We start from the raw sequence: 21,105 nt of genomic DNA, 5'->3' as shown, positions 1-21,105 counted from the left end.
CTATGATATTCCCCATCATATTTTAACCAGCCCGTGGAGCACCAGCTGCACAAGGTGCAATAAATCTGAATTTCTGACCGTGCCATGGAGACGCCGGAGGAAGGGACCAGCCCCAAAACTCCTCTTCCTTCCAGCAGCAAGGTCAGGAGCGTGACCCAAGGCAATTCTAGTGCTGCCAAATATTTGGGACGAAGCTGGTCACAGCAAAACATTTTGTGACATATGATTTACACACCACGGACTAGAGAAAATCCATAATCCTGTAGTTCCACTCCAGCCCAGTTCATCCCCACACGGAGGGAGCTGCTCCAGCTGCACACACACAATCTCTGCACCAGCACAGCTCCGCAGCACTTGTGGAATATCCCTATTACAAGTGTAAATTAAACCCTACGAAATAATCTGGAGATTATAAAGATTGTGCTCGCCCTGATAACGGCGCTGCTGATTTACTGACAGGGAAAATGGATTTGTTCTGTCGGAACATTCATCAACACACGGCAACCCCGGGAAACCTGACATGTAACATGATCCAAATGGATTAGGAAATCGCTCCTGTTCGCTTCTATTGATTTTAGTCAGGATCAAACTCATCAGTGTGCAGTCCTGCTCGAGGTTGGCATTTCCAGCCCCCCCCCCCAAATCCAGGTGGCTGCTGCAATTCCAGCCTGAGAGGGCAGTGCAGGATTCCTCACCCTGTCACCTCCCAGGAATGCCAAGTGCTGCGTTAACTCCTCATTTTCACTTTGGAACTACTGAGTGCCAAATTCCGAGCTAAGGTGGGAAAGCAGGGAAAAACCCGGTTCTGTTTACCGAGACACATCTACCCCAACATCCTTCCTTCCCAAAGGAACTTTTGCAAGGCAAATCCAAGTTATTTTTTCACCTGCCGTGACAAACTGCGAGTGAAAGGAGCGTTTTTAACCAGTTTTATTGATTCATGCTCTCAGTCCTTACTCAGTTAAAAACAAGGCACATTAAATACATCCTCTTATTGCTCAATAAACGCATGCGGCTCATTCCAGATATCAAAGGTAATAAATAATGGCAGGAAAACACCAAGACAGTCATAAAAATAACAACCCAGCCTCAAACACAGCATTGAACAGCCCAGGCTGCAACAGGAACCTGACAACAGACGTAAGTGCCACGTGTAAACCTGCAGTGAGTGTCTGTACATGTATTTATACACATGTATACACATGGACACACACTGCATGGATCCCCCCAGGTGTGCAGTTTATTTAAAACACAAAACAACCCCAGCAAATCCAGAAACCCAAGTCTCAACTCACCAAAAAAAAAAAAAAAAAAAAAAAAGGAGAAAAAAAAATCCCATTCCTGCTTTTCCACCTCAGATCAGCACAGCAAGACAGTGACACTGTACAACTCTTCCCACGGTACATTCACATTAAAAAAAACCTTAAACAACACAGCCAACATTCCTGCAGACAGAGTGAGGGGACAAATAAATACTTCAGGTTTCTTCATGTACAGATTCAGCTGTTGAAGGAACACATGCAGTTGTCCCTGTCATTCCAGGGCTCTACAGGGGAGCAGGAGCGTGACATAAAGTGCCTGAGACGCAAAGCAAATCCATGTCCAAGGACACATAGCCAGGAGAATCCCAAAGTCACATTCCAGATGCAAGATTAGCAAAACAAAAGAATCCCAAAGTCACATTACAGATGCAAGATTAGCAAAACAAGAGAAACATACTTTGGGTACAACACAGAAAATCCTGCTTTCCAGGTTAACTGGGGTTATTAATTTAACAAAGCCAGCTGGAGAGGAGTGGAAGAGAATTCCTCTTTAAACCATGTAAAAGCTGTTCAATATTGGAAATATTTTTTTTAACGTGGCCTGGAAAAGGTCTCATGACTTTTACTTCTTTTTTTTTCCCCCCCCTTAAATTATTGGTAATTGCAGAATCCCAAACCCCTTCCCTTGTTCACTGAGCCAAAATTACCTGTGTGTTATACATTCACTTCCCTCAGTTCTGCAGGATATGTGAAATCTGTTACTGTGGGCTTGGAAATACAAAGCTCAGTCAAACATTCCATCTTTCATCTGAATATTCTGGAACACAGTTCAAAAGGAAAAGTTTACAGGACCACAGGAACAAACCCCTTTGTTCATTAAAACAACCTTGTGGTGTCAGATGTGCCAACTCCTTCCTCAGTCCCTGCTCACAGCACAAAACCACAACCTGAACAATATCTGCATCAAAAAAAATGAATTTAACATGCAAAAACCATTTTAAAAACTCATTTTAGATGAGCCTTGCCTTGGCTTTTTTTCTTTTGTATTTACTATTTTTCAGCACCTGAATTTTAATTTTTTAAAGGACTCTGCTTCTCCAGCAAAACAAAACATTTGTACTCACTGTGCTACATCCCACACTCCTCAGCATCTCCATTTGTGTCTGGAATCACTTTCCCTATAAAAATATCCAAGGAATCTTTGCTGTTCACTCCTGTCCTGTTATTTTCCATCAGTGAATGTGGTGACACCAGTCAAATACATTAGATTTTACTGATCAGAAATTCTGACACCTGGGAAGTGAAGCTTGGTTTGAGGTGGAAATTGCTATTTCTACTCAAGGAATAAAATAGATGCCGAATCCAGCAATAAACCAGGTTTTCCCTGCCTTGTTCTACATCAGGCAGAAATCTCCCACCTGATCTCGACCAAATCCAGCAGCAGGAAGGCAAGACACAGGTACAGCAGTGCTGGAAACAGCTTCTTGTTTTGGTTTTTCCATTAATGTGCTGAAAAATAGCCCTTTTTTCTAGAAAAGTTAGTGGAATGCAAGACAGACTTTGTTTTTTTCACTCTGTGTTTGAGCATTTTTAAATTAAGACTGTTGTGCTACCAAAACCTGCCCTATCCTACATGTCAGCAGGGTTTGTCCCAAACTCAAAGCACTTTTAGCATAAAGCACCTTTTACCTTTATTTCACAGCTCAAAGCACCACCTGCCAGACAGTGCCCATTTATTAAAGGCAGTTATTTGTGTTAATATGGGAGAAAGGGAAGCTGTCCTCAGCTTTTAGCCAAATTATTGCCTGGGGGTGATTCATCAAGATGTCTTGTTTTCCAGCTGCTATTTCTGTGTGGCCAAGTACTGGCACCACTGGAACAACAGAGCAAACCCAGCCTCCTGGCAGGCTCAGGACAGCTCTCCACCATCACCACCACCCCAGGAAAGGTCAGATTTGTTCCTTTTGGGATCATATCTCCAACCCAGAACACCAGCCCTCCTTCCCTTGCTTTTTGCTGAAGACACAGCAGCAGCTTTGAGATACCAGGGCTGTATTTGGAGAATTCAACACGTTTAATGGCAGGATTCACTTTGAGCATCCTCTGCTTTAAAGATAAAAGTGCAAAGTTAATGACCAAGGCAGCAGGTGCTTGTGTGTGCCCCCAAACCCTCCCAGCCTGTGTTCCTGAACTCTTGCTAAGACACCCCTGGGACTGCAGAACCCCCAACCCGAAGGCCACGTACCGGAGGAGTAAGAAAACCGTTAATGAGGAGGACGAACGCACCAATGTATTGGGGAAGGGCTCTGGGCACCGGGGCCAGCGGGGAGGGCAGAAGCTCTGGAATGTTCTCAGCAGCCTCGGGCAGCCGTGGGGGGTGTGGGGGGGTCTCATACGCCGCCCCCGCTCCGATCCACCGGGATGGCGGCGCGGCGCCGCAGGTTCTCCTCGGCGCTCTTCATCAGCACGGCCAGCCTGCTCCCCGACACGTGGCCCTTCTGGATGGCACTCATCAGCTGGGGACACAGGGACAGCAGCACGTCAGCCCCCTGCTCAGGGCAGCCACGGGCACAGGTCATTCGGGAGCCAAGAGCCCTCCCCACCCCTCAGTGAACCTACAGACCCGACTTCTCCAGGGACAAACCAACACTGGGGTTTCAAAGCCTCCCCTCAAGGCTCGTTTACACTTCCCAGAAACATCAGAGAAGGCTTTGGGCAGGCACAGGGGGCAGGAAGAGTGGAAGTACCAAATATGATCCACTTGGAAGTCCCAGTGCAGACAACCACCATCACTGGGTTTTTCTGCCATGACATTTCAGAATGTGGGATAACCACCCCTCCCACAGGGCTGTTTGCAATATCAGAGATGCAGCTCAAACAAGAGCACCATTCGGATTTTTTTCCATTTAGGAAGAAATTCTTGGCTGTGAGGGTGGGGAGGCCCTGGCCCAGGTTGCCCAGAGAAGCTGTGGCTGCCTCTGGATTCCTGGAAGTGTCCAAGGCCAGGCTGGATGGGGCTTGGAGCAACCTGGGCTAGTGGAAGGTTCCTCCCAACCCAAACCATCCTGGGGTTCCATGATTCCTGATCCACAATTCATCCCAGACCAAGCCCTTTTTCACTCACAAGTCTTTCTCTGCAGAGACACTGTACTTGACTTCCACAATTCCTTCAAATCCAAACTCCTTTATAGACTTTTAAAACTAATTTGCCTTTAAGTCCTGGGAGCTGGGCTCGGCTCTCTCTCAATGAGCACACACTAGTGCTAAGATTTTAGTTAATTCTTTTTTATCCCATGGATAAAGTGAGCATTAGATCTGAAATTACCTGCAGACAGCTCAGCACAGAGTGCTGGGGAAGAAATTGGCACTTGCAAAATGCAATTTCTTACTCCCATGGAGTGTAGGAATCCTTCAGATTCCTTCCCTTCCATAGGAAAATCTGTTCCTTGCATCTGCAGCGGGACCTGTGCAAATGTGGTGTGAGCCCTGCCAAGGCTGAGTTGGAAAGGGACTTTGGACAAGTCCTGGAATGCCAGGACAAGAGGGAATGGCTTCCCACTGCCAGAGAGCAGGGTTAGATGGGATGTTGGGGAGAAATTCGTGCCTGTGAGGGGGGTTGCCTTTGCATCCCAACCCCAAGGTCCCCCTCTCTGCTGAGCATCACTCCGTGGACACGTGTGGGCACCGGGGGCTGCCAGGCCCGGTTCTCACCAGGCCATTATTTGAGTTCCCTCAGCACTGTGCTCCCACCTGGAGAGCCAGGCAGCCCCCAGGTACAACCTGTTCTATATTCTAACATAAACCTCCACAAATATTTGCCCAGGGCTTGCACAACCGCTCGGCGCTGAAACGCAATTACTTGGAAGTTTTCAGAAAGCAAACACCCAAGCACTGGGCACTGACTTAACAGATCCATTAAAAAATTAAACAAACATTTAATGTATTTTGCTCCTTCCATGGCAACCCCCTGTTCATTTCAGAGCCACTCTTCCCACTTAGCACTGGGCTGTGAGATGTGCAGGAGCCACAGAGCGACACAGGTTTGCAAAGACAATTGTGAAACCAACCCAGGGCAGTGCCTGGCCTTTATACTGTACAGAGATGACACAGGGCCCCCAGCCCCCGGGGGGACTGGTCAGCCAGCAAAGCAAAAACCCCACACGCCCCCAAAACCCACAGAACACACAATTACTGGTTGTTGCAGCTTCATAACCACAATGTTCCCCAAACTACCCAAACTCCAGCTAACACAGCTCTTGCAGTAAGGGCTGGGCTCCCCCAACTGAAGGTCTCCACATGCCAAGGGAGGTATGAGGGTGACCGTTTCCAACAGCCAGAACCAGCTGGGATTTTCTCTTCCATTTCAATATGTCACCACAAACTCCCAAAGCCATTGGTTCTCCCTCCCTCCTGGTTTGTTTGGTTTGCTTCTTCCCCTTCTCCTGAGTTCACTGCAGCTCCCCAGCTCAATTGCTGCATTTTAGGCAAATAAATACTCCTTTTTGCTAATGCTGGACACAACCTGTGAAAATTTCCTGCATTTAGATTCAACAATGCTGCTCTTATCCCCAGCTCATCTCCAGAGAGACAATTACCATTTCCTTCGCCTTGATCTTGTTTGTTTAACTTGACACAGTGAAGAAAGGGTTGACATTGACCAAAATCCCCAGCATTAATTTCTCTCCTGTTCCACATTCATCATTGCCACGGGGCAGGGGAGACATGGCAGGCTCTGAAATACCACCCCAAAAAACACTCCTCAAAACAAACCCAGCTGGCAAACTGCATGTGCAAAGGGAGCACCCTTGGTTTTATTTGAAAGCCCCCCAAAAGGCAGATGCCTGTCATTTCTTTCATAGGAACTGGGACAATTCAGCCAATCCAGGAGTTAAAATGGGTTATTGGGCCTGGATGGCCCTTATAATATATTTATAATATAATATTCAGTTATTTAGTTTATTATTTCATTTTTTATTTATAGTTTATTATTATAGCTATTTATTATTTATTATATATTATTAATATTTAGTTTCTTATTATTCAGTTTATTCATCTTTATAATTACCAGTAGCTTAGAAACTACTAATCCCTTAACAGCCCCAGATAATGTCAGTGTGCACAGCTCTGCCATGTACCTTCCAATGGACAACTGTATTATTTTTTTACATATTTAAACAGCATTTCTGTACTAAAAATGCCAAACTCAGGACTGTACCGGGGCATAATCTGTAAACTGGACCTGTTCTTGGGTCTCAGTGGAAAAATATCGTTGCCCAAGCTGCTCAAGGATGGCTCTGTGTGTCCCTTGTCACACTACAGGTCACACTCACCTGGTTTCCATCCCAGCCTTAAGACAAGGGGAAAAAATTCCCTACCTGTGGCTTTGCTCATTAAAGAAACAGCTTCTCCTGGAACGAGAGGAGCCACCCACCTGCAGGAAAGGAGCCACCCACCTGCAGGAACTCGTTGAGCTCCACCTGCCCGTTCTTGTTGAGGTCCACCTCGTTGAGGATCTCGTGCAGGGTGTTCTCGGCGATCTGCACGCTGATGCTCTGCACAAAGCAAGCACAGCACTGCTCAGCACTGCTCAGCGCAGCACTGCTCAACACTGCACTGCTCAGCACTGCTCAAAACCAGCACTGCTCAAAACCAGCACTGCTCAGCACAGCACAGCTCAGCACTGCACTGTTCAGCACAGCTCAGCACTGCTCAGCACCAGCACCACACCCCAAGAGCCACAGGGGCTGCTCCCAAAGGAGACCCAGGGGCACAAGGAACCCTCACCTCCAGCACACGCTGCACGTCCAGGATGGTGATAAAGCCCTTCTTGTCCTTGTCAAACATGTGGAACCGCTTCTTGTACCTGCGGGAGAAGGGTTATCCATGGGGAACTGCACCGGGAGAGGGATAGGGGCTCATTAACTCCGCTGCTTCACTCACCTCTCAATATCTGAAGGCACTAGGCTGATTTCAGAGCTGTCTGTTAATTGATCTGTTTTTACTTTGTAGCCCATTTCATAATAGAGAAATTTTCTTGCAGTTTCAAGCTCTTCCTACAACAAAAACAGAAAACCTGTGTATCTGAGGAATAGCAAGTTCTTATAGAAGTATTTTTCATGTAGTATTTCTTATTTATTTATTATATTTTATTATTAGATTCTTCCATTTAACCAGGAGTTATCTAAGCTCCCAAAATTAAGCAGATGGCAACTGAAAAGTATTTTAAAAGTTAACCTTAGGCACTTTTTAGTCTCGGAAAGAGGTATCAACTCTAGTAAAGACTTCTAATTTCTGTGTAAACGCTTTCAGGACCATCCCACACCTTCAGTCACACATGGGGAGCATGCCCATCACAGGAAAACAGCCCTTCTGGGTCAGGCCTACAACACAGCATTTCACTTCCAGCTGATACCTCAGTGTGATGTTTCACCCAACTGTCCAAAACCAGCAACAAAGTCAGGAGGCTCAACACCAGGCAGGTTCTTTATGGTTTAAACTAGTTTTCCCTGATGGTAGTAAAACGACTTTATTACCTGAAAGTTCAGAGCAAGGTCTTCCCTGGCCAGGTTTTAATGAGTGATAAACCCCTGACATACATAAAGCACCACAGAATTGAGCTCTCTCTACAGCAAAGGATCCTTTTCCAGAACAAAGCCCAGTGGACACCCAGGCGATGCAGAGATGCCTCAGTGGCATTCCTGAGCTCCCACGAGCCATGGAAGGCTTTGGAATTCCTACAGGTGAGTGCAGGACTTGCCCATTTTTCTTCCTGCAGGTGAGGGTGGGAATGGTGCCCAACTCCCCACCAAAGGTGCTGGCACTGGGGCTGTCCATGCAACCCCTAACCACGTGCTCATTCCAAATTCCCTGCCTTGACAGCTTCCCATTTGCTAAGCTATTTTTAGGGAAGAAGTGGTGTAGCTTTGTTCAACCTGGAAAAGGATTCTACGAGCAAATGTCACGGGGTGAGGGTGAGGCACCTCTAACACAGCTGAACTCCTCTGGCTGTGATACACAGCACCAAGCAGCACCCTCACACCTGGGACAGGATGGGATCCCTTTCCTCAGGCATTCCTGCAGGCAGGCTCTAGGATCACAGCAGGTCCTCCGGCTCAAATGAGCCCCTTCAGAATGTCAATCCAACTTCTGACTGGTTAAAAGGTCCCATGAACACTCCAAGGGAAACTCTGCAGTGGAAGTGCCAGCTGAGCATTCACAGGCTCTGTTTGCTTCCCAGTGAAAGAGGTCCCAGGGCCCTGTCCCTCCTTTCCTGCTGTTGCTCCACCACACTCACGACAGTATTACAAGTGCAGCCTCCACTATTCTGGGCACTTCTTTGTTTACAACAGCAACAAGTGCTGTTTGGTAGCTTCCTGATGGGGTAGCTCCGAAGGGGCAGGATTCCTGTCAGTGGGATAGCCACACTCAACACCACAGACATCACTCCTCAAAAGACAGAGTGGACAAAAAGCGGTGACACAGACTACAAGATCCTCCTCTGCTGAGGCAGATCAGTTGAAAAGTGTCAGTAAACAAAATAACTGATAGGAATAGGACAGTAATGCCAAGTCTGCTTTAATTTTTAAAGCTGGGGAACAACAGGACACAGATCTTCCCTTTCCCCTCCACCCCCTGGCCAATCCCAACTCATTTCACAGCTATTTGATAAAGTCTTTATAACGAAATGCACCAAGTGACTCATTCTCATTCTCTCAGGAATAAAACATCGCTTGTAGTTTTCTATTCAACCGCCTTGGATCGTTAACATGGAAACTCCTTAAGCAAAACAAAGCAGCTCCAGCTGAAAAAGGCCCTTTGTACCTTCTTTTTCTGCTCGCTCCAGTTGAGTTCTTTGCCCATGATGTCCACGATCCTGGGCAGGGCCTCCTCTGCCGCCTGCACGTTGAGGAAGGCGAGGCGGGTGCGGCGGGAGATGATGTCGACGGCGGTGCGGGCGTACTCCTTCACTCCATACACCACCTGGAGCAGCCAGCCCAGGGGGACGCACGTGAGATGGACACGGGAACGGCGGGAAGTGCATCCCAGAGCACGCTGCTGGGCTGGCCACGCAACAGGAGCTGTGGCAAACCAGCACCCACCCAGCCAAGAGAAGGGCTTGGAAAGTTCCCTTTTCCTTGGGACGTTTTATAAAACTCACCCAGGATAAATTTTTTATATATGAAATAAAGAAAAATGACATTATATAAGTAGTTAATGATATATATTGGTATGTGTATATATAAATACGTAAAAATAAAGCGAGCTCCAGGGAAGAGGAAAAACAGGACCAGAAAAAAATCTGGACCTTCCCAAAGGAAAGGGCTCAAGGAGATGTTTCACAGAGCCACGACCTGCTCTAGAACCTGCTCATGCCAAGAACAGACCCGAAGAACAGGAGGCAGCTTTCCCACATACCTCAGCTTCGATGTAAGGGAATTCAGACACGAGACGCTTCCCAACAATTGGCCACCTCTTCCCTGTGACTTGGGCTATTTTGGCCACTTCAAAAGCCTTGTCCCCGTAGGTGGAAGCCAAGTGCTGAGCCACCTGTGGAGAGGAAAACAAACCCAGTACACTCTGAAAGCATGAAATATGCAGTGTTCCTTGTCCATTCCCTCATCAGCAATAACAGACAGGCTACAGAGGGTGTTGGATTGTGACTGTGTGGGAGGAAAGTCTGTTGTGGATGGGCTGGACCAGCACTGCCCCCTGTGTCTGTATCACTGGGTCTGATGACACCCCAGCTCTTCTGCCATGCTGAGATCACGGCTGATGTACAGCTTTGGGGGCTCCAAGGGAGACAGACCCCAACGTTTTAGAGCAGGAAACAGTCAAGACTGGAAGGAAGGAAAAAGGGAAGATGAAGAACAACTACCAGAATTTATTTCTGTTCAAACCATCTTTGCCCTAGCCAGACAACAAGCTCTGATCAGGCTCACCAGACCTTTGCCCACGTAATGCTGGTGTTTGATTTAGGGAAAAACCAAACCCCTGCAACACCAAACCATCAGAGCATCACCAGAACCACGACTCACCTCGCTTTCAAGCCCGTAGTCTTGGACCAGCCTAATGTAGAGTGTGGGGCTCCAGTCCTGACCCCCCTCCAGCCGCAGCCCCATGGTTTTACTGGATCCTGCCTTCAGGTTGTGCTCCTGAATGGCTGCATCGATGGTGTCCCGTGCCATGGCACGGTAGGTTGTCCACTTCCCCCCTGTGGGAACACACGTCCACCTCTTTATTTGGGAAGAGCAAGAAGAATGTGAAGTTGCTACATACTATATATATATATAATTATATATGACAGGACTCTCGTCAGGCTTGCCCCACAGATCAGTGTCTAGCTGCAGGACCCGAGGGGTGATGAGCAGAGCCCCCTGGAAGCCCAGCCCAGCCCCTGCAGCAGCCCCGGCAGGACCTGCGATGGTGACGAGGCCGCTGTCGCTGATGGTCACCACGTGGTTGCGCGAGATCGACTGCGTGTCCTTGGAGTTGGGGTCTGTCACCAGGGGCCGGATCCCGCTCCACGCTGCCAGCACGTCTCCTCTTCTCACTGCCCAGGGATCAGGCACAGTCAGAGCTCAGGGGGATTTAGCTCCCACCCCTCCCGGGCTCCGGGGCACTGCCAAGGGCTGCGCCCCACTGTGCCCAGCAACCTGCAAAGCTGGGGGAGACTCTCCAAAGTCAGGGAATAAGCTGGGCTACAGAATTACAGAATCACTGAGGTTGGAAAAGATCTCCCAGACCATGGAGTCCAACCTGTGACCGATCCCCACCTCGTCACCCTGAGCCTCCTTTTCTCCAGGCTAAACCCAGCACTGCTCCAATCAGGATTGGCAATAATCGCCAGCCCAAAGCACAGTCAGACAGACAGGTCTGTTTGTCACACTGGTGAGAAACCCAACAGAACACAGATATCCTGGGAATGGATAACCTGGAGAGATTCAACTGTCAAACTCACCCACCAGCCCATGAAAGCCCCAAGCCCAAACCCTAACAACACATCACCCCAGGACTGTGACTCTCCCTGCCTGCCTGTGCTGACAGGATAGTCCTTACACTGCATTTTAAAAGCCAAAATAAAGTCTGTGCCATGAGTGTAACATTTCCTTTTAGGACTCCCAAGCTTTTTCTCTAGCTTGTAGGTGATTTTTCCAAGTTCTCCTCTTGACAAGTCATCTTTACCCACAGCCTTCACCCCAAGTGCAGTCACCGACCTGCTTCACACCGAAGTCTTTGGAACATGTTTTTATTACAACTTTCAAATAAACGATAATTGAAAAATCACTAAAAGGGTGTAAAAAACATCCCCCAAAGAACACGGAATAGATTTCCAAAATCAATGGTGCTCTGCCAGCGTGTTTAACCTGCCAAAATGAAGTGTTAATCACAGGACTAGGATCCCGTACTACGTTTATAAACTAATGGAACTAGAGGAAGCAGCACGTGTGACGCTGTAATTAAGCAGCTGGAAGGTGTCCAAGCCTGTGGAAGTTGATAACCCTGGCACTGGCTCTGGCAGCACAGGCAGGGCTGTGGAGGGTTGATATGGGCAGAGCAGTTGTTATTTCAGTACCAGCCATCTATAAACATGGTAATTGCAGCGGTGAGAAACGGTGAGTGCCCAGGTGGGCTGGAGTCAGAGGGATTGAACACTGCGGGATGCACTGCTGGGAAATACCTGTGAAACCATGGAATGGCCTGGGCTGGGAGGGAACTTAAAGCTCGTCTCACTCTACCCCGCCATGGGCAGGGACACGTTCCACCAGCCCAGGTTGCTCCAAGCCCTGTCCAGCCTGGCCTTGGACACTTCCAGGGATCCAGGGGCAGCCACAGTTGCTCTGGGCAACCTGGGCCAGGGCCTCCCCACCCTCCCAGGGAAGGATTCTTTTGTAATATCTAATCTAATCTCTGCCTTGTTCAAATTCCTAACTCCCTGCCTGGCCTCCTGCACTTCCAACAGCAACTGCTGCTCCAGATACTCAACAGGACCTTCCCTGGAGACTCTTTCATAACTTCACACAACATGGAGACATCAATTCTCCACTGCAGGAAACAAGGAATCCAGCATTTCCCATCTCCAGACAGTAAGTTTTCCTAAATCTAAGGATGTTCCAGTGTTCCTGACTGAGTACTTTCCATTTTAATGCAGCTGCTGCAGCAGAAATACAGCAGTACAAATGCTGTAATTGAGATAAACCAAAGCCTCACTCTGAAGGAAAGACTGCCCAGGGCAGTCACCACCCCTGGGAGTGGTCAAAAAATGTGTGGACGGGGCACTTGAGGACATGGTTTAGTGGTGAACATGGTGGTGGTGCTGGGTTGATGGTTGGACTTGATGATCTTTGCCAACCTTAACTATTCAATGATTCTGTGATTCTAAGGAAAGAAGCCCCTGTCCTTCAAACCAGCCCTGAGCCACAGCAGGTCAGCACCTTACAGTAAAGGTGCTGAAGGGAACAACTTCAGCTACTGAAGGGAACAACTGTCACCAAGGAACTTTTATACATTCTCCTTCTGGCCCATTTTACTTTCCCACCAAAACTGCCACCGCAAGATATTTACCGACCAAGCAAAGTAAATTCTAAGAATAAAATGCCTAGAAAAATGAAAATAGAAACAAGGGCATGGGAAAACTCCAAACGCCTTTTTCTTCCGGGTGAATTATTTGCTGTACTTCCCGAGGCTGGAATGGCCAGACTCCTGAGCCCCTTCCCAGGGGAAAGAGCCCTCCCAGGGTTACCTTCCACGTCGGCGCCCAGGTAGTTGCGCACTTCGCTCAGGATGAAGTTGATGTCCTCCTCCGTGGGGATGGGGTGGGAGGTGACATCCGTGGGGCTGTCCGTGGTCCCTGCGATCGTCATCTTCTCCCAGGGCAGGAAGAAAATCACCCTGCCATCACTGGTGGCTGGGTCCAGCAGCCCCATGTTGTCAGGGCTGAAAGAAAGGAGGGACGTGGGTCAACACAGGGCAGGAGCACCCGGGGTTCTGCACACCTGGTACTCCAGGGAAACACTGGAACAGAACCTTTGTTCTTAGGCCAAAGGATTTAATAAATAAATAATAGAGTTCACCTCTGGCCAAGACCTCCCTTTAAACAGCAGTCCCAGGAGTTCTGGGAAACAAGGCCCTCGGAAACGAGGCTCAGAAATTCCTACAGTTTGGTTTCCTAAGCGAGTGAGCAGATCACAACCTTAAGGTGGAGCAATCAGGCCTTGGGCATCTCCCATCTCCGTTCACTCTGGAAAACCTTGTGTGTTGGAACTTCAAATATGAACAGTCGGAAATTTTAAACCTGCAATGACTTGAAACTCCTCATGGAATGAACAACTGCTTTTAACTCCCAAAACAGGCAATTCTCTGTATTATGCCACAAGGGAGAGGGAAGGCTGAGACAGAACGAGTGTTCACAGATTGAGTTGGGTTGGGAGGGACCTTAAAACTCATCTCATTCCACCCCCTGCCATGGGCAGAGACACCTTCCACCAGCCCAGGCTGCTCCAAGCCCTGTCCAACCTGGCCTTGGACACTTCCAGGGATCCAGGGGCAGCCACAGCTTCTCTGGCCTCCCCACCCTCCCAGCCAGGAATTTCTTCCTAATCCCTAATCTATTCAAATGGAAGAAAGAACAGAACCCTGGTTCTGTTTTGATGTGTCTAAGTACAGAACAAGAAATAATAAAGATCAGATCTTATTAACCTGAGCTGTCAATTATTTGCACCCTGAGCAGAGGGCAAAATTAAAGACAAACAAAATCCCCTCCAACCTGCCTCCCCACTACATGTGGAATAGGAGGGGCAGGGGGTGGCAACTGAGAGAAAAAGGAGAGAAAAGAGGAGAAATGAGGACATTTAAGGAGTCCTTCCAGTGACACTAAGCTCGAGTCTGTCACCACCTGCCACTTCAACAGGAAGGAACACCCACAGACTCCTGAGGGATTGGAGTGCTCCCAGTTCTGTGGCCCTGAATGGGGAACTGTGCTTTGAGGAAAAAAAGGCAAAAGAGACACCAATGATGCTGCTACTCAGAGATTTTTCATTAGTTCTGCCAGTGCAGAACGGAATCGTTCAGTACAAGGAAGAAAATCTGTAGTTCTTTGGACAGGAAATTTTAATTTATGTATCAGTGGTTTCTGGTATAATGTAAAATAAAATTCATAGGTACAAACCCAGCCACCTCCTCGTGGCTTATTAAAAAGCTCTGCCTGTATTTCAGAAAATAAGAGGCTTTTATAAACACTTAAAAGTAAACAGCTTTTATAGAGAAAAACATTAAACTGCCCCTTTCTTTGTTCAATTTTATTTTAAGGGTAGCTGCTGACTTTCATTTCAGGTGCTGCAAGTCCTTATAAAAACACTCCAGGGGTCTCCAGGCTGTGCACCCACTCCTGGGAGCTGGAGGGGGATATGGGGAGCACGTGGAAGGAGGACAGGAGATGGAGATTTTGGTGGCATTTAGGAACTTTAGAGGGGAATCATTCAATGGGCTCAAACAATTCCTTAGGAAAGCGAATGCTTGGGTGAGAACTACCTATTCCAGCTGAATCAATGAATATTCCATTTTGAGGAAGCCTAAACTGATTACTGAAGGGAAGTTTGCAATATATGGCAAGGCTGGAAGAGAAGCTGAGAATTTCATACCTAGCATGTATATTAGAACCTTTTTTAGCTGATATTTAAAGACAGCTTAGGCCTACAGAGGGAGAGGTACAATCTAATAGGGGAAGTCAACACAGTTTGGGAAAGGTAAATCACCTCAGACAAATGATTACTTTTTAAAATGAAAAAGCTGTTGATTTAGAGACAGAGGAAATCAGAGATTTAATATACAGTATCAGAATTCAGAAACTTTATAGACATTTCCTTAAAAGTATGTGGGGTTTTTTATGTGATTTCATAAAAACTGTTAAAAATAAGGAAGAGAAACAAGCAGAGACTTCAAACTATGTTTTCCCACAGCACCTCTGGACTGAACTGTTTTTAGATTGCACAGCAAGTGCTGAGAGAGGATGCAAGCCTTCCATGTGCCAATTATTTCCTGAATTACTGATACCAGCTTTCCTGGGCAGCTCTCTCTCCATGCCCCTTGCCAGGCTCGTTCCAGCTTATTTAAATAACTGAAGAGCCACCCAAACAAATGCAAAATAAGGTGTTTTGCATCAAAAAGCAGCATCTTAACACCCAAATACCGGCCTTTGGGAAGCCTCTGGAGTCACCCTGCTACACACCAGGGACACCTGTGAAACAACGAGGCTTTCTAAGGCAGGAATTCCTATGATTCCAAAATGGATGGGAGAAGGGGGTATGAGCCATGTCAGCCACGCTGAGATTCCTCTTCAAAGGCTGCTAAAATGGGCAAGGTCAGTATTGCAAACTCTAATGTGAAGCATTAAAGGAAGGCATTGACACACAGAAATGTAGAGGGAAATGGTCTGGGAGATACATGGAAGGTCTTGGCTCCATGCTGATGTCCAGCTGAAGAAGCATTTGACCAAAGCACCACAAATGCACTTAAAGAACAAAAAGTGACTTTCCACAGAGCAGAACTGAGGTGCAACAGACAAGTTTACCTGGAATCTGGAATGCAGAGCAGAGAGGAAAACTCGAGAAAGACTGAAAACGTCTGAAATTGGTCAGAAGGGAGAGGAAAAAGCCTTGTATTCACAGACACATTCCAGGCTGGAAGCCTAATTAATGAGGGGAGGAATTCTGGGACTATTAATGAAGAACATCAATGAGCAAAAAACCCACGGGAAGTGAATGCATTAGGTTAACATTAGTTTTACAAAATCTTAACTACGTTTATAACTGACAACCTCTAAATCTTAACCAAAAAAAAAATAATTTTTGCGACTACGGGCCAAAATTCTGTAAAACATTCACCACAGGGCACAAAACATTCACCACAGGGCACGTGGACAGGGTGAAATGCCAACCTTCCTGTGCTGAGGAGTGTCCCCCGGCACCAGGAGAAGACCTGATACGACTCAGATTAAATCCCACGAGTATTTTCTGTTCAGCAGACAGTTCCCTGCTTTCAGCTCTCACACTCCAAGGAAATTCAGTGCAGTTTTATCTAATCAGCTGTGCTGTGGAGGCAGCGTGTGGGCAGATACTATTTTCCAAAGAAAGTAATGCCCACATGCTGACATACACCGGGGAACACGGAGAACAAGAATTCTCCACATTTCCAATTAAAATTATTGGGTTATTACAGAATAAATAAATGCATATCAAGCCATCTTCTACTTTGCATTTACAAAGTGAGTCCAAGTTTTAAAGCTTTCCATGTTTTTCTGTAGGGCCATAAAGCCACGTCCTCCTCCTAGCATATGAGGTAACTGGGATTACAGCCCATTTCTTCACATTTTTAGTACTTTAAAGGAGCTATCAGGTCATTTTCCCATTTCTCATGGGGAAAGATACAAAAAAAGCCAGAACAGAATGCAGGGGTGATTTTACACCAGGCCAAAAATGCCTCAATTTTAGTCTGTGGTCATGTGCTGTTAGGACAGCTCCAGCAGAACACCCTGTTGTGCCCTGGAAGGCTGAATTCCCATTCCAAGGAGCACGATGGTGCTGTGGAAGGCATTACTGCAAGGGCTCTGTATCAACAGAACTGGGCTAAGTCCATAAAGCAGAATTTCCATTAGGATGCTAATGACTTCAGGAACCAAAGGTAATATTTGAGTTCCAACTGACAGGGCTGACTTGGGAGAAGGGGATTTGGTTTTGCACAGCAAATAGGGAGGGAAGCAGGAGGCTGCAGGGAGCAGAGTGCCACGGGAACCTCTCCTGGAACAGGGGTGGCCAAGGGGGGCACATCCTGACCACCAAAACCCCCACAGGTTGGGGGGAGCTTGTGGTCACAGCAGTGCCAGAATTTAACTGCGTTACTCTGAACTAATTCTGTTGGGTGACACTAATATTACTTATTATTACTTATCATACTGCCCATCATATTATTTATTCTGTACTTCTGCAATCCCGTTTGCACTGAGCAGGTGGCAGAGCCATTGCACAGGGAGTTTCATATTTAAAGGCAGGGGGTGGAACGAGATGATCTCTAAGGTCCCTTCCAACCCAGACTATCCTGTGATTCCATGATTTAACAGGACAAGAGATCCTGTATGAAGATGCAACCTTGCTGGGAGGTTTTCCTGAGGAGGTGACCAGGCAGGCAGCACACTCAGCTCAAAGGCATTATTGAAACAGGTGCTTTCGCAAGTCTGGTGATGCTCTGCCTAAAGGCCTTCTGCTTCAGCAGGAGTCCTGCCTTGGGGAGCTTCAACTAAGAACTAAAAGACTTCAGTGTTTTCTGAATAGATGAAATTGTTCTTCTCGTCGGCACAGTGCCAGAATCCTCTTTAAAAAACACAAATAAAAACCAAAATCCAACTGTGCATTCAGAAGTGCTGTAAAACCCACCAGTGCGTCTCCGGGAGCTCATTTATTCCCCAGCAGAGACTGTTACAAATGGTGTTACAAATGGAGCAGGCCCTGAGCCCCGGTACCTGTAATAACCAGGCATCACGATGTGCACTCCTGCACTGGGCTGACAGATGTTGGGCACTTCCTCATCATCCATTTTGCGCACGGAGTCTGTGAAAGGTCCCGTAGCATTGATAACACACTTGGCTCTGACATCAAATTCCTTCCCTGTGAAAGAAAACAGTATCAATCACAGACACCATTTGTTTCCTGCTCACTGACGCTCTCTGTTATTAATCTCTCTATGAACTCACCCTACTGCAAAGTGTATCCTGCATGTCTGAACACAACAGCCGGGGTGGGCTCTAAAAATTAACTAAGTGTTCACCTAACACCAGATTTGAAGCAGAATGTTTTAGAATGGAATTCCAGCTTATCTGGGAGGGCAGACAAGGTGGAAGTTGCTCAGCTGAAATCTGCCTCTCAAGAAAAAAGATTTCAGTCTCACCCCACAGACTCAGTAAATGGGATTATTACAGTACAGCACGGAGCCTTTGACAATGTCATCTTCCCTTGACAGAAGGGTTTGGATGTAAAGCTCAGTCTGCCCTGCCAAAACACTGGGATTTGAGTGAGAAACGTGACAGAAGCTAAAGCTGAGTGACACTAATGGCACGGCCCGGGAAGATGGCTCCTCTGTGGCTGGTGGATGTTCAGAGACAGCGGCGGCCCCGCCGCTCCCTGCGGTTATCCCGCGGTTCCTCTCCCGAGGGGCCCGTGCCCTGCCCGTGCAGCCCCGGGGGGCTGGGGTCCCACTCACCGGTCAGGACGTCCCTGCAGCGCACCCCGCACACGCGGAGCTTCCCGCTGGCCGGGTCCGTGGCCTTGAGCAGGCTGCGCACCTCGGCGTAGTTGGCGGTGGCAGCGCCGTAGCGCGCGGCCGTGAGGGCGATGGCCAGGTTCATGCGCGCGTCGTTGTGCTGTCCTGCGGGGAGGCACGGAGGACACCCGTCACCCACGGCGGGCGGGCGCGTGTGACCGGGCGCGTGTCACGGCCCATCCGTCACGGCCGGGCCTGTCACATCCCGTCACATCCCATCGCCCCGACGGCCGCTCGCCCCCGCGGGGGTGTTTGCAGACACAGCCCCTCACTGGACGCCGCGTGGGCAGCGCCGTGTCCGGCCGTGCACCCCGAGGGCCTCCGCGCGGCCCACACCACACACCCCGCTCAAACAGAGCACTCCTGCCCCTCCATTTAGGAACAGACAAACCACTCTTTCCTCTCCCTTTTCCCTCATAATCCTGCTGTAACTCCACACTTGTATCCAAGAATCCTTTTGACAATCCAGCTGCTATTAACCAACAATTCTGATTGCCAAGTGAACACACAGCACCCGACACCCAAAAACATCCTTTCACAGGCTGTGTCAAATTTAACTGGTTTTTTTCTTGTACATTCCTTTTAACTTCCCAACATACAACATAAAAGCACCCCAAAGAGAGAAATAAGTGGACAAGAATTAATGAAGGATTCTTAACATATATCATTAAAGATTTATTACTGAAATTCCCTCGTTAAAGAAAACCAAGAGAGAGGTGGAGGGAGCATGAGGGGAAGATGATTAATTACTCTGAAATACTGGCTTCACCTGAGACTTTTCCTATTTATTATTGCACTGAAGTTGGAGGCCTGGATGCTGGCTGGAAAGAATTACTATACATTGAAGGGGCCAGGCTCTGTGTGTCCTGAATAATTAATTTCCAAGCAGGCTAAACTTCCCGAGATATGGTTCACTTCCCCACCTGTTCAGACCACTCCTATCACAGATGATACTGATAAAGTGATAAATTTGTAATAGATACTGTAGTTGATTTATGTTGCCAGCATCCCCAATGTTTAGAATAAATGGTTTATGTAAAGTTTGGTCCTTCGGATTCTGCCTGCACCATCTCCAACCCCCGTGCAAATCATCTGTTCCCAGCTAAAAGGGCAAAGTTATAAAGATGGGATCAATGGCCTTGCAGGCGCTGTCTCCCCTCCCCAAAGCCCTCATTCCAACCCAGCCCAGGCCCTGCAGCACAATCTGTCTTCAGCTACGAGAAAAAAAGTTACACGGAGTGTACAGAAACGGCAGCATGATAAAGCATCGATGAAGAAACAAACAGTAACTCCAATTCCACTCAGCAAACAATGCCCAGAATCAGCTGCAAAAAAGAACAGCAAAACAACTGAGCAAGATGTCAGGAAAAGTTGGGGATGCTCCATCACACAAGATGCACGAGGGGGAACAACCATCGGTCAGAGGCGGCAGGCAAAGCATTCTATAAAGGCACCAGCATTGCTGCTGCTGTGGTGGCAGGGAGGAATAAATGACCTCATGAGGTTCACCCAGTTTAAGGCAGGGTTGAGAGAAGGAATAGCTCGTGTGGAGAGGGAGTGATGGGTGGAAAAGGGACAAAGGACAGTGACAAGCTGTAGTACAGCAGCTGCTTCCACAGAACAGCACATATTCCAAAGGAATCCAGTGTTCAAGGAACAACTGGACATGGGCACTCAGTGCTCTGGTCTAGTTGACAAGGTGGTGATCAAAGGTTGGACTCGATCTCAGAGGTCTTTTCCAACCTAAATGATTCAGTGATTCTGTAATCCAAGAAATGCTCCTCTAGCCCAAAGTCGAGGGCTTTCAGGGGCACAGTGTCCTGGAGACATCCCCCTTCATGGTGGTGCTGGATTTGGGGCCTGCCTGGCCCACGGGCACCGCAAGGTTTGGCTGTGCAGGACCAGGCAGCAGGAACAGCACCCCCAGACACAGCTCAGCTGCAAACCCAGCCCTGAGGACCATCGGCACAGGGGGGTCATTCCCTCGCTGCAGTAGGACCCTGGACCAGGAGGGTTTCCTCAGTGACCTTCTGATCCTCCCTCTGTTCCTGCCACCAGCACCCAAGGTGGCACCAACACAGCCCAGAGTCCTCTGGCCGCCCCGGGGTGGGGATTCATCCCACGGCAGCACAATTCAGCGTCAGCCAATATTAGCTTTGGTCTACGGCAACTCTGACTGTTTAAATTTGGCAAGTTTGCCTCTGCCCAGATTTGTCACTTATTTGCCCAGAGCAAAAGCAATCCCGAGGAGCCAATCAGCAGAATAAATAATGTGCAAACGGGTAATTTCTATAAAACCAAACTTCTAAGTAACCATTGTTTAGCAAGCCCCAAATCCAAAGGTTGCTCCTAAAGACAGAGTGAGCTCAGGACATGCTCAGTGCACTTCAGGATTTGTACCACTGTGTCCAAAACAACATTCTCCTACTTCCTCTGAACCTCTCATCCATTTTCCCCTCATCATTATTCTGATATGAGAACCCCTGTGTTATTACTCACTCCTCAGCTCAGTCCAAAAGGAACTGAGTGCCCATGG

At 47.9% G+C, this 21,105-nt stretch overlaps 1 protein-coding gene across 2 annotated transcripts in view; it reads right to left on the bottom strand.

The window, feature by feature from the left end:
• Positions 1 to 914: 914 nt before the first annotated feature.
• GPD2 (glycerol-3-phosphate dehydrogenase 2) overlaps positions 915 to 21,105 on the bottom strand; it is a 49,720-nt gene continuing 29,529 nt past the window's right edge. For both annotated transcript variants that reach the window (XM_032692970.1, XM_032692971.1), the window contains exons 7-17: positions 18,510 to 18,674; positions 17,773 to 17,917; positions 13,003 to 13,196; positions 10,678 to 10,812; positions 10,298 to 10,473; positions 9,678 to 9,809; positions 9,084 to 9,242; positions 7,203 to 7,315; positions 7,047 to 7,125; positions 6,716 to 6,814; positions 915 to 3,778 (exon numbers count right to left, since the gene is read on the bottom strand). In XM_032692970.1, the coding sequence (XP_032548861.1) occupies positions 3,653 to 3,778; positions 6,716 to 6,814; positions 7,047 to 7,125; positions 7,203 to 7,315; positions 9,084 to 9,242; positions 9,678 to 9,809; positions 10,298 to 10,473; positions 10,678 to 10,812; positions 13,003 to 13,196; positions 17,773 to 17,917; positions 18,510 to 18,674 (1,523 nt within the window). In that variant the 3' untranslated portion in view covers positions 915 to 3,652. The remainder of the gene's footprint in view (positions 3,779 to 6,715; positions 6,815 to 7,046; positions 7,126 to 7,202; positions 7,316 to 9,083; positions 9,243 to 9,677; positions 9,810 to 10,297; positions 10,474 to 10,677; positions 10,813 to 13,002; positions 13,197 to 17,772; positions 17,918 to 18,509; positions 18,675 to 21,105) is intronic.

The sequence above is a fragment of the Chiroxiphia lanceolata genome, chromosome 7 (genome assembly GCF_009829145.1).
Source record: "Chiroxiphia lanceolata isolate bChiLan1 chromosome 7, bChiLan1.pri, whole genome shotgun sequence".
Lineage (NCBI taxonomy): Eukaryota > Metazoa > Chordata > Aves > Passeriformes > Pipridae > Chiroxiphia > Chiroxiphia lanceolata.
The sequence above is the reverse complement of the archived record's forward strand: the minus strand, read 5'-3'. Positions and strand labels throughout refer to the sequence as shown.